The sequence below is a fragment of the Sinocyclocheilus rhinocerous genome, unplaced genomic scaffold (assembly GCF_001515625.1).
Source record: "Sinocyclocheilus rhinocerous isolate Xijiao unplaced genomic scaffold, SAMN03320098_v1.1 scaffold401, whole genome shotgun sequence".
NCBI classification, from domain to species: Eukaryota; Metazoa; Chordata; class Actinopteri; order Cypriniformes; family Cyprinidae; genus Sinocyclocheilus; species Sinocyclocheilus rhinocerous.
In genome coordinates, this window is record NW_015624202.1 from 194,590 (window position 1) to 206,312 (window position 11,723).

At 32.6% G+C, this 11,723-nt stretch overlaps 1 protein-coding gene across 1 annotated transcript in view; it reads right to left on the reverse strand.

The window, feature by feature from the left end:
* The window catches only part of LOC107738688 (coronin-2B-like), a 17,454-nt gene extending 8,001 nt beyond the window's left edge, over positions 1–9,453 (reverse strand). Inside the window, exons 1-2 of the mRNA XM_016550481.1 lie at positions 9,345–9,453; positions 7,426–7,626 (exon numbers count right to left, since the gene is read on the reverse strand). Of these exons, the coding sequence (XP_016405967.1) occupies positions 7,426–7,626; positions 9,345–9,359 (216 nt within the window). The 5' untranslated portion in view covers positions 9,360–9,453. The remainder of the gene's footprint in view (positions 1–7,425; positions 7,627–9,344) is intronic.
* Between the last annotated feature and the right edge of the window lie 2,270 nt (positions 9,454–11,723).

Consider the following 11,723-nt stretch of genomic DNA (forward strand, 5'->3'; position numbering starts at 1 on the left):
TTTTCTAGTATGTATTTTTAATAAAATTTTCTTTTAGGGTGACTTGTAACATCTTGTCCAGGGACTACGGATGACACATTTACAGGAATGTTTTATTAATGTACAATGTCCCTGTCAACTAAATAAAAAAATAAAAATAACAGTGTTCATTAATGTGAGGTCGGGCCAAGTTGTCACATACAGTAGGTTTTATATGCTGTCAAATTTTTTACTTTATATATTAGTTAAAGTGAGATGATTTAAATAAAGATAAAATATAAATATTAAAAAATAATGAAAAACTAAAATTATTGTATTAAAAATGATTAAGAATTAATTCAAAATGGAAAGAGAAACAGAAATTTTTTTTTATTAAAATTAAAATGAGAAACATTGCCTTGGAAACTTACTGAAATAAAATATGTTTAAGTTTAACTACTATAAACTTGAAAAATAAATCAAAGCTAAATAATATTTAGAATATTTATACATTTAAATATTAAATAGAAGTATGTACTTTATTCATTAGTTACTGAGAAATCAGTGTTTCCATTATTTCTTTTTTTATGCATTTCAATCTGTATTTCATGTTTCATAATTGTTTTACAGTTTAAATTTAGTTGAAAAACCAAATAGCCAATAAAAAAAAGCCAAATTAAAATAGCCAATTAAATAGCCAATAACAAATTTTAGTACACATACTGTATGCTGGAGAAGATGGCTGTCAGTGTCTCTAGTCTCCTGAGGTGTATGTATTAAAGCCCTGCGTTTTCAGTATTAAAATCTATTCAAGTGAAGTTTGAGACTCCTGTGTTCTCCCTTGCCACAACGAACTGTGACAATGGCATGGTCTTGCATTTTTACAAATAAGGTATTCTTCTCAACTTTTTTGAGAATACTGTGCAACTGACAACTTACCCCATTTGTGCCCCACTATGTGTTAACTAAAGTGTATTTTTTGTCACCCTACAATAATTGTTTAATAGTCTTTTTATTTCTCTCTCTCTTTCTATTTAATTTTTTTTTTCTATATTTAAGTTCTTATTTCTACCAGAAGGTGGCACTACAAACTATTATTTCGGGTTCCACAGAAATCTAAGCAGCCACATTACCTAAACTAGTATTCATTTGCTAACAGTAAATCATTTGATTCACTACGCTCTCTTAAGTTTCATAAAACACATTTCTGATGTGGTTTTGACTCAGTAGAGTGTGTGCACTTGAGGACTGAACTAACTATTATCAGAAGTCTAACAGAGGGCTGATTGAGCGTCTGTACCAGTCACACGTTTCTCCATCTCTCACTCCCAGAGACACTGATATCAATACATCCTCCAAACGCTAAACACACGTCTGAACACACACGCTTATGGATTACTACTGTCTCTAATGGTTTGTTTTAGTGCACATAGTACAGATATGCTTTCATTAGATGGATGGATAAACTAGTACTTTTGCATACTGAATGGTTATGCTCCCACTGGTTGATTGAACTAGTTTCAGTATATAGAGAATGGTTATTCTGTAGTTAATTGGATAGTTAAACCAGTTTTAGTTTTAGTTCTAGTAGGTGCAAAATGATTATGCTCCAGTTGGTTGGTTAAATTACTTCATTTTAGCATTTAAAGTATGGTTATGCTGCATTAGGTTGGTTGGCCATACTAGTTTAAGTATGCACAGTAAGATTTGGCTTCCCTTATCGGGTTAAATTGGTTTGTTTTTGGACAGTATGACTAAGCTTTAAATGATTGGTTTGTTAAACTAGTTTTATGCATTTCAATCTGTATTTCATGTTTCATAATTGTTTTACAGTTTAAATTTAGTTGAAAAACCAAATAGCCAATAAAAAAAAGCCAAATTAAAATAGCCAATTAAATAGCCAATAACAAATTTTAGTACACATACTGTATGCTGGAGAAGATGGCTGTCAGTGTCTCTAGTCTCCTGAGGTGTATGCATTAAACCCCTGCGTTTTCAGTATTAAACTCTATTCAAGTGAAGTTTGAGACTCCTGCGTTCTCCCTTGCCACAACGAACTGTGACAATGGCATGGCCTTGCATTTTTACAAATAAGGTATTCTTCTCAACTTTTTTGAGAATACTGTGCAACTGACAACTTACCCCATTTGTGCCCCACTATGTGTTAACTAAAGTGTATTTTTTGTCACCCTACAATAATTGTTTAATAGTCTTTTTATTTCTCTCTCTCTTTCTATTTAATTTTTTTTTTCTATATTTAAGTTCTTATTTCTACCAGAAGGTGGCACTACAAACTATTATTTCGGGTTCCACAGAAATCTAAGCAGCCACATTACCTAAACTAGTATTCATTTGCTAACAGTAAATCATTTGATTCACTACGCTCTCTTAAGTTTCATAAAACACATTTCTGATGTGGTTTTGACTCAGTAGAGTGTGTGCACTTGAGGACTGAACTAACTATTATCAGAAGTCTAACAGAGGGCTGATTGAGCGTCTGTACCAGTCACACGTTTCTCCATCTCTCACTCCCAGAGACACTGATATCAATACATCCTCCAAACGCTAAACACACGTCTGAACACACACGCTTATGGATTACTACTGTCTCTAATGGTTTGTTTTAGTGCACATAGTACAGATATGCTTTCATTAGATGGATGGATAAACTAGTACTTTTGCATACTGAATGGTTATGCTCCCACTGGTTGATTGAACTAGTTTCAGTATATAGAGAATGGTTATTCTGTAGTTAATTGGATAGTTAAACCAGTTTTAGTTTTAGTTCTAGTAGGTGCAAAATGATTATGCTCCAGTTGGTTGGTTAAATTACTTCATTTTAGCATTTAAAGTATGGTTATGCTGCATTAGGTTGGTTGGCCATACTAGTTTAAGTATGCACAGTAAGATTTGGCTTCCCTTATCGGGTTAAATTGGTTTGTTTTTGGACAGTATGACTAAGCTTTAAATGATTGGTTTGTTAAACTAGTTTATTTTAGTATGCACACTATGGTTATCCTTGAAATCATCTGATGGTTAAACTATATTTAGTATGTAGAAAGTAGTTATGCTTCAATTGGTTATGTGTCAGTTGAATAGTTGGTTAAACTAGTTTGTGTCAGCATGCACAGTATGACTTTGCCTTGATTGGTTGGTTAAACTAGTTTCAGTTTTGCACAGTATGTTGAAACTTTAGTTGAAAAGTTGGTTAAACTAGATTGTTTTAGTATGCAGAGTTTAGTTGGATAGTTGGTTTCAGTATACACAGTATGGTTATGCTTCATTTGGAAAGTTAGTTTGTTTCATTTGGAAACTAGTTGTGCACAGTACATTTTTGCTTCAGTTGAAAAGTTGGTTAAACTCGTTTGTTCCAGTATGCACACTATGGTTATGCTTCAGTTGGATAGTTGGTTAAACTAGTTTGTTTTCATGGGCAGTATGACTAAGCATTAACTGATTGGTTAAACTAGTTTGTTTTAGTATGCACAGTATGCCTATGCTTTGGTTGGTTAAATTAGTTTTAGCATGCACAGTACAGTTATGCTCCAACTGGTGAGTTGATTAAACTAGTTTGTTTTCATATGCACAGTATGACTGCTTTAATTGATTGGTAAACTAGTTTGTTTTAGTATGCACAGTATGACTACGCTTTGGTTGGTTAAACTAGTTTTAGTACAGTTATGCTTCATTTGGAAAGTTGGTTAAACTAGTTTGTTTTCATGGGCAGTATGACTAAGCATTAACTGATTGGTTAAACTAGTTTGTTTTAGTATGCACAGTATGCCTATGCTTTGGTTGGTTAAATTAGTTTTAGCATGCACAGTACAGTTATGCTCCAACTGGTGAGTTGATTAAACTAGTTTGTTTTCATATGCACAGTATGACTGCTTTAATTGATTGGTAAACTAGTTTGTTTTAGTATGCACAGTATGACTACGCTTTGGTTGGTTAAACTAGTTTTAGTACAGTTATGCTTCATTTGGAAAGTTGTTTAACTAGTTTGTTTTCACATCCACAGTATGACTATCCTTTGGTTGGTCAAACTAGTTTGTTTTACTATGCAAAGTACAGTTATATTTCAGTTTGAATGTTGGTTAAACTAGTTTGTTTTCATATGCACAGTATGACAATGCTTTGGTTGTTTAAAATGTTTTAGTATGCACAATACAGTTGGTTAAACTAGTTTGTTTCAGTATGCACAGTACGGTTATGCATCATTTAGAAAGTTGGTTTAACTAGTTTGTTTTCAAATGTACAGTATGTCTATGTTTTATTAACGGGATGGTGAAACTAATTTTGGTATGCACTGTATGTTTTTTGTTTCATTTGAATAGTTTGTTAAACTAGTTCATTTTAGTATGCACATAATGGTTATGCTTCAGTTAAAAAGTTGGCTAAACTAGTTTGTTTTTCTATTCACAGTATAATTTCACTTTGATTGGTTACACTAGTTTCTTTTAGTATGAACAGTATGAATATATTTTAATTGATTGGATGGTTGAACTAGATTTAATATGCACAGTACAGTTAAGTTTAATTTGAATACTTGGTTAAACTTGCTTGTAAATGCACAGTATGATTTCATTTTAACTGATTGGTTAAACTAGTTACTTTTAGTATGAATAGTATGAATATGCTTAAATTGGTTGGATGGTTGAACTTGTTTTAGTATGCACAATACAGCTACACTTTAATTGATTGGAAGGTTAAACTAGATTGTTTTAGTATGCACAGTATGGTTATGCTTCAGTTTCATAGTGGGTTAATCTAGTTAAACTAGTTTGTTTGAGTATGTATTGTACAGTATGGTTATGCTTTAGCCCCATGACCGTTCAACTAGTTAAAGAAGTTTATTTTAGTATGCACAATATGGTTATGCTTCAATTGAATAACTGGTTAAACTAGTTTGTTTTCATGTGCACAATATGATTTCACTTTGATTGACTGGTTAAACTAGTTTGTTTTAGTATGCACATTATGACTTTGCTGTAATTGATTGGTTAAACTAGTTTTAATATGCACAGTATGGTTATGCTTCAGCTGAAAAGTTGGCTAAACTAGTTTGTTATACTATTCACAGTATGATTTCACTTTGATTGATTACACTAGTTTATTTTTAGTATAGAGAGTATGAATATGTTTTAATTGATTGGATGGTTGAAATTGTTTTAGTATGCACAGTATGGTTATGTTTCAGATAAATAGTTGGTGTAACTACTTTTAATATGCACGATACAGCTACACTTTAATTGATTGTATGGTTAAACTAGTAAGTTTTAGTATGAACAGTATAGTTATTATGCTTTAGTTGCATAGTTGTTAAGCTAGTTAATCTAGTTTATTTTGCTATGGACATTAAGGTTATGCTTAGTTGAATAATTGGTTAAAATAGTTAGTTTGAGTATACACAGTAGGATTATGCTTCAGCTGTTTTGGTAAGCAGAGTATGGTTAGGTGAATGATCAGTTAACTCTACCTTATGAAGTGGGATAACGAGGAACGCGCCTCCTCCTAGCATGCACAGTACAGTTATGCTCCAACTGGTGAGTTGATTAAACTAGTTTGTTTTCATATGCACAGTATGACTGCTTTAATTGATTGGTAAACTAGTTTGTTTTAGTATGCACAGTATGACTACGCTTTGGTTGGTTAAACTAGTTTTAGTACAGTTATGCTTCATTTGGAAAGTTGGTTAAACTAGTTTGTTTTCATGGGCAGTATGACTAAGCATTAACTGATTGGTTAAACTAGTTTGTTTTAGTATGCACAGTATGCCTATGCTTTGGTTGGTTAAATTAGTTTTAGCATGCACAGTACAGTTATGCTCCAACTGGTGAGTTGATTAAACTAGTTTGTTTTCATATGCACAGTATGACTGCTTTAATTGATTGGTAAACTAGTTTGTTTTAGTATGCACAGTATGACTACGCTTTGGTTGGTTAAACTAGTTTTAGTACAGTTATGCTTCATTTGGAAAGTTGTTTAGCTAGTTTGTTTTCACATCAACAGTATGACTATCCTTTGGTTGGTCAAACTAGTTTGTTTTACTATGCAAAGTACAGTTATATTTCAGTTTGAAAGTTGGTTAAACTAGTTTGTTTTCATATGCACAGTATGACAATGCTTTGGTTGTTTAAAATGTTTTAGTATGCACAATACAGTTGGTTAAACTAGTTTGTTTCAGTATGCACAGTACGGTTATGCATCATTTAGAAAGTTGGTTTAACTAGTTTGTTTTCAAATGTACAGTATGTCTATGTTTTATTAACGGGATGGTGAAACTAATTTTGGTATGCACTGTATGTTTTTTGTTTCATTTGAATAGTTTGTTAAACTAGTTCATTTTAGTATGCACATAATGGTTATGCTTCAGTTAAAAAGTTGGCTAAACTAGTTTGTTTTTCTATTCACAGTATAATTTCACTTTGATTGGTTACACTAGTTTCTTTTAGTATGAACAGTATGAATATATTTTAATTGATTGGATGGTTGAACTAGATTTAATATGCACAGTACAGTTAAGTTTAATTTGAATACTTGGTTAAACTTGCTTGTAAATGCACAGTATGATTTCATTTTAACTGATTGGTTAAACTAGTTACTTTTAGTATGAATAGTATGAATATGCTTAAATTGGTTGGATGGTTGAACTTGTTTTAGTATGCACAATACAGCTACACTTTAATTGATTGGAAGGTTAAACTAGATTGTTTTAGTATGCACAGTATGGTTATGCTTCAGTTTCATAGTGGGTTAATCTAGTTAAACTAGTTTGTTTGAGTATGTATTGTACAGTATGGTTATGCTTTAGCCCCATGACCGTTCAACTAGTTAAAGAAGTTTATTTTAGTATGCACAATATGGTTATGCTTCAATTGAATAACTGGTTAAACTAGTTTGTTTTCATGTGCACAATATGATTTCACTTTGATTGACTGGTTAAACTAGTTTGTTTTAGTATGCACATTATGACTTTGCTGTAATTGATTGGTTAAACTAGTTTTAATATGCACAGTATGGTTATGCTTCAGCTGAAAAGTTGGCTAAACTAGTTTGTTATACTATTCACAGTATGATTTCACTTTGATTGATTACACTAGTTTATTTTTAGTATAGAGAGTATGAATATGTTTTAATTGATTGGATGGTTGAAATTGTTTTAGTATGCACAGTATGGTTATGTTTCAGATAAATAGTTGGTGTAACTACTTTTAATATGCACGATACAGCTACACTTTAATTGATTGTATGGTTAAACTAGTAAGTTTTAGTATGAACAGTATAGTTATTATGCTTTAGTTGCATAGTTGTTAAGCTAGTTAATCTAGTTTATTTTGCTATGGACATTAAGGTTATGCTTAGTTGAATAATTGGTTAAAATAGTTAGTTTGAGTATACACAGTAGGATTATGCTTCAGCTGTTTTGGTAAGCAGAGTATGGTTAGGTGAATGATCAGTTAACTCTACCTTATGAAGTGGGATAACGAGGAACGCGCCTCCTCCCGCGCTCTCAGTGACCACGGCGAGGAATTTGGGGTTAACGGCACAGAAGTGGCTGTCATGGACGCTGTAAGTGATGGGAATTCCCTCATAACACTGTTCCCTGCTTCCCGCTTTTCCATAAACATGCCGGAACTTGGAGCTTTTGTACATGGAGTGCCACGACATCTACAAACAAACACAGCGAGAGATCACTGGTTACACAGACTAAACCAGCAGCACCAATAACACACATAATCTATTTATAGTGACACACTTTTCACGTTTAATCCCAGAAAATGATTCTTTTTTCCCATGATGAGCACTCAGTTGAACAGTTCTTGCAGGTTTCTGTTAAATGAATGCTTCTGAGGTTTCTAATGGGATGCAGAGTTTGACAGCTGCCACATCCCACATGTTCTAACGTCAGCGATCAAACAGAGAACATGACCTATTTTCCCTCGCGCCGCTCTCTCTCTCTCTCTCTCAAGCGGGTGACGTTGAATTCGGTCGGATGGCCAAGATTGTGTAACTCCATTTAATGAGTCGGAGGATTTGCAGAAGAAAGATCTGCTACATATAATCTTCTTCAGCCTCATGCACCCTATATAGTAGATGAAGAGAAACACAGAGTGAATGTTTCTCGCTCCTTTACAAGTCTAACCTGACTAACAGTCACTAAAAAGTGTGATATGATCACATGGAAATGCAAAAATGACTCTTGACTAGTAAAACACTCTTGTGTGATTCTCTCATCCTGTGGTTTGTGTTGCAGTCAGTTGCTTTTCATTGTTTGCTATTGTTTCAGCTCAATTCCTGCTTTGCCCCCGTGTGTTTCCTTCTTTTGCTCTCAAACACACGCACACTCCGACTCGAACCGAATCTTCAGGGATTCAAACACAATGGGAATCCATCCGCACCCTCTGCTCAAGAAGGGAAGTGGATTATATTAATATCTTCATATAAAGACAACACGAGCACCACTGAATGCACAACTATCACTATTTAACTCACTTATGTGGTTGTAATTGACACTAGAGCATCGGAGGAAAGAGAAAGGATTCACACACATATCCCCAGTTGTTTGTTTTCACATTTTAATACTTGCAAAAACAGTATTTTTGCCTTACTAGTAAAATGCCTTTAAAACAAGATGCATATACTAAGCAAAAAGACTTATATATTATAAGTTATTAATATTATTTTTACCCCATTAGTAAATAGTTTTTGTTTTAAGCATTAATATAATAAAATATGCTATATGGTTAAAACAAGAAAAATGTTGGTGGTTAAATATCTTTCACTACAAAACAAGATAAGAATATTATTTTGCATTGCATATAACAAAATAAAGTCAAATATCAAAGCTTTGTTCATTTTTCTAATAATATTGTGTATAATTTGTCAATAATAATGATTCAATTGGTGATATTGTGCAGTAAATAAAAAATGTGCATTTCTATCATAATTAGAAAAAATATATTCATTATAAAATATGGTCATAAAATATAATCTCATTGAGCAGTAAATAAATAAATAAAAAATTTTTAATCATAATATACTGTAATCTCATAATATATTTATATTAGATCATATTATAATCTTTTTACTCATGAAAAAATCATACTATTAAAATATGAGACTGAAAACATATTCAATATAAAAATAAGATAATAAAAACATTAGCTTTTTATTCATAATATAATCTCAAAACACAATTAGATTATAATATAATATTTTTATTCATAAAAGAATTGTGCAAAACATGTATTCATTAAAAAAAAAAAAATTTTTAAATTAATTTCCACGATTTTCTCTGGGAATCCTGCTCTCAGCCATAGACTCAACTAGTTCCTGACCATTTCTATCCAGCATCTTCATTCAAACTCTCATGTCAGTCTTCTTACCTTAACTTTGGTCATGAAGATCTGCTCTTTTTGAGCTCCAAATGATCTTCTGCTGCTGAACTAATGAAGAGAAAGACAGAGAGAGTAAATGACACACATCTGCTGCTGCTGCTGCTGTTGAGTGTGTGAGTCAAACACAAACACAAACACACACGACTCCTCCCTCATCTCTCTCTCTCTCTCTCTCTGTCTCTGTCTTTCTCTCTCTCTCTCTCTCTGGTGATTATATAACACATGCAGTGTCTGACTGTCATGCTGAAATCAGCTCTGATCTCAAGCTCAAAATGAGAGTTTTCATACACAGTATAATGTTTATAACATCTTCCTCGTTTAAAGTAAATATCTAATCAAGGACTGAAATGAAAGCTTTGCGTAAAAGCCTCTGCTAAATGAATAAATGTCCAAGTAAATGTCATCAGGACACAAATCAAAAGTGACATGAGATGAGATGAAACACCAGCCACTGCAGGTGGAAATAATGAATCATTTGTGGAATAAAAGTGGAATTAAACGTATTTTGTGAATAAAATTGAATGTTTTAGATTTTTTGGAAAGTAAACGAGACAGGGGCTAGTTGTCACAAAGTGCAATTACATAAATCTCCAGCAGTGTTGCCATTAGTTGCAAATCTAATTGTGATTTTTAAAAAAAATGAAAACTCCTCATGACTAAGTTTGAGAAGAGTAATAAATAAATAAACAAATGTAAAATAAAAAATGATTATTAAAATAAGAATCTCCCAAAATATACATTCATCATGAAAATATAATCTTTTTATTCATAATATAATCTCATAATGTAAATATATTCAATCATAATATAATATTTTTATACATTTAAAGTTGTATTAATTATTTCATAATGAGTTTACGCTCATGTCAGACTGATTCATTCACTTGATATAAAAAAAAAAACACTAATAATAAGACAAAATATAACAATGAAAACACCTAGCAACCAGCCAGACTATCCTAGCATCTGCATAGCAACATGCTGAACAGTGTTGGGGAAAGTTACTTTTAAAAGTAATGCATTACAATATTGCGTTACTCCCTAAAAAAGTAACTAATTACGTTATAAGTTACTTTTTATGGAAAGTAATATTACTTTTGCGTTACTTTCGCGTTACTTTTTAAATATGAGCAGGGCTTGATTGTTTTTAATATAAGAAGTTATATTTATAGCAAATGTAAAAGCCCTTAACACCAAAAACGGTAATGAATAAACCTCAGGCTGAAGGAAAAGTAAATTCACGTCTGTACAGTAGAACGCAGGAGAAGAAACACTCTTCAGCAATAAAAAAACAAAGCACAATTGTTAGTTTCTCTAAAGTCATTTTTGCTTATTAGTATGGTTGAACTGGATCATCAAAGGTCAGCAGCAAAGACATTGGTTAATAAAATGGGATTAGATACATTTGTGTTATTTAACATATTTAATTATTGCAGGTTTGCGTCATATTCTGAGTTTGCATTTCACTGCTTTAATTCATTTTGATGAATACTAAATCTGTTTTTTGTGAGTGGGATGAATTAATGCACATTCACATTTAGTCTAGAACTACAGTAACATCATGTTCACACAGCATACACAATGCCTCTGTACTCCCGATTTCTCCCAATATGGGGACAGGAGACTTGTCAGTCAATAAATGGGAAAACAAAGAAACTGGCATTACTTTTTTGAAAAAGTAACTCAGATATTCTCTTGTAAATTAAAAAGTAATGCGTTACTTTACTAGTTACTTGAAAAAAGTAATCTGATTACGTAACTCGCATTACTTGTAAGGAGTTACCCCCAACACTGATGCTGAAACACGTCAAACACGTGCACACACCTACACACACGCATTCGTAAACATGCACACATGCATTTTCAGGGTTAACTGTGAAACAGACCTGATCTGGCAAACACAACTCCTTCTTCATCTGGTCTGGTCTGGTCTTCATGCCGTCTGGACCAGATGAACGAAATATACGCCAAGCTTTGCTCCATGACGCCCTTCCTGTCCTGGGATTTACTGTAATAAAGACACAGATGACCGCATGTTTCAGACTGACTTCACTTCTGTTTGATGTGGCCGTTAGATGTTATTTTAGCACATCTGATTCATTTTGAGGTTTGGGTGAGTTCATTTGACGCAGGTTTAATTGCAGCAGTTTTTGGCTGTGAACATTATTAGCTGAATCACACCCACAAAGTCTATATTTAAAAGTTTATAGTGGTCTGACGTCTGCTAATCCATATTCCAGATTGTTTTATTTTCATGGCTTTTCTTTTCACATTTGCGCTCCACTTTCTTCATCATTTCTTGTTTTGGCAAATGCAAAAAAAAAAAAAAAAAAATTTGTTCTTGTTTTCCAATAGAAACACTTAAAA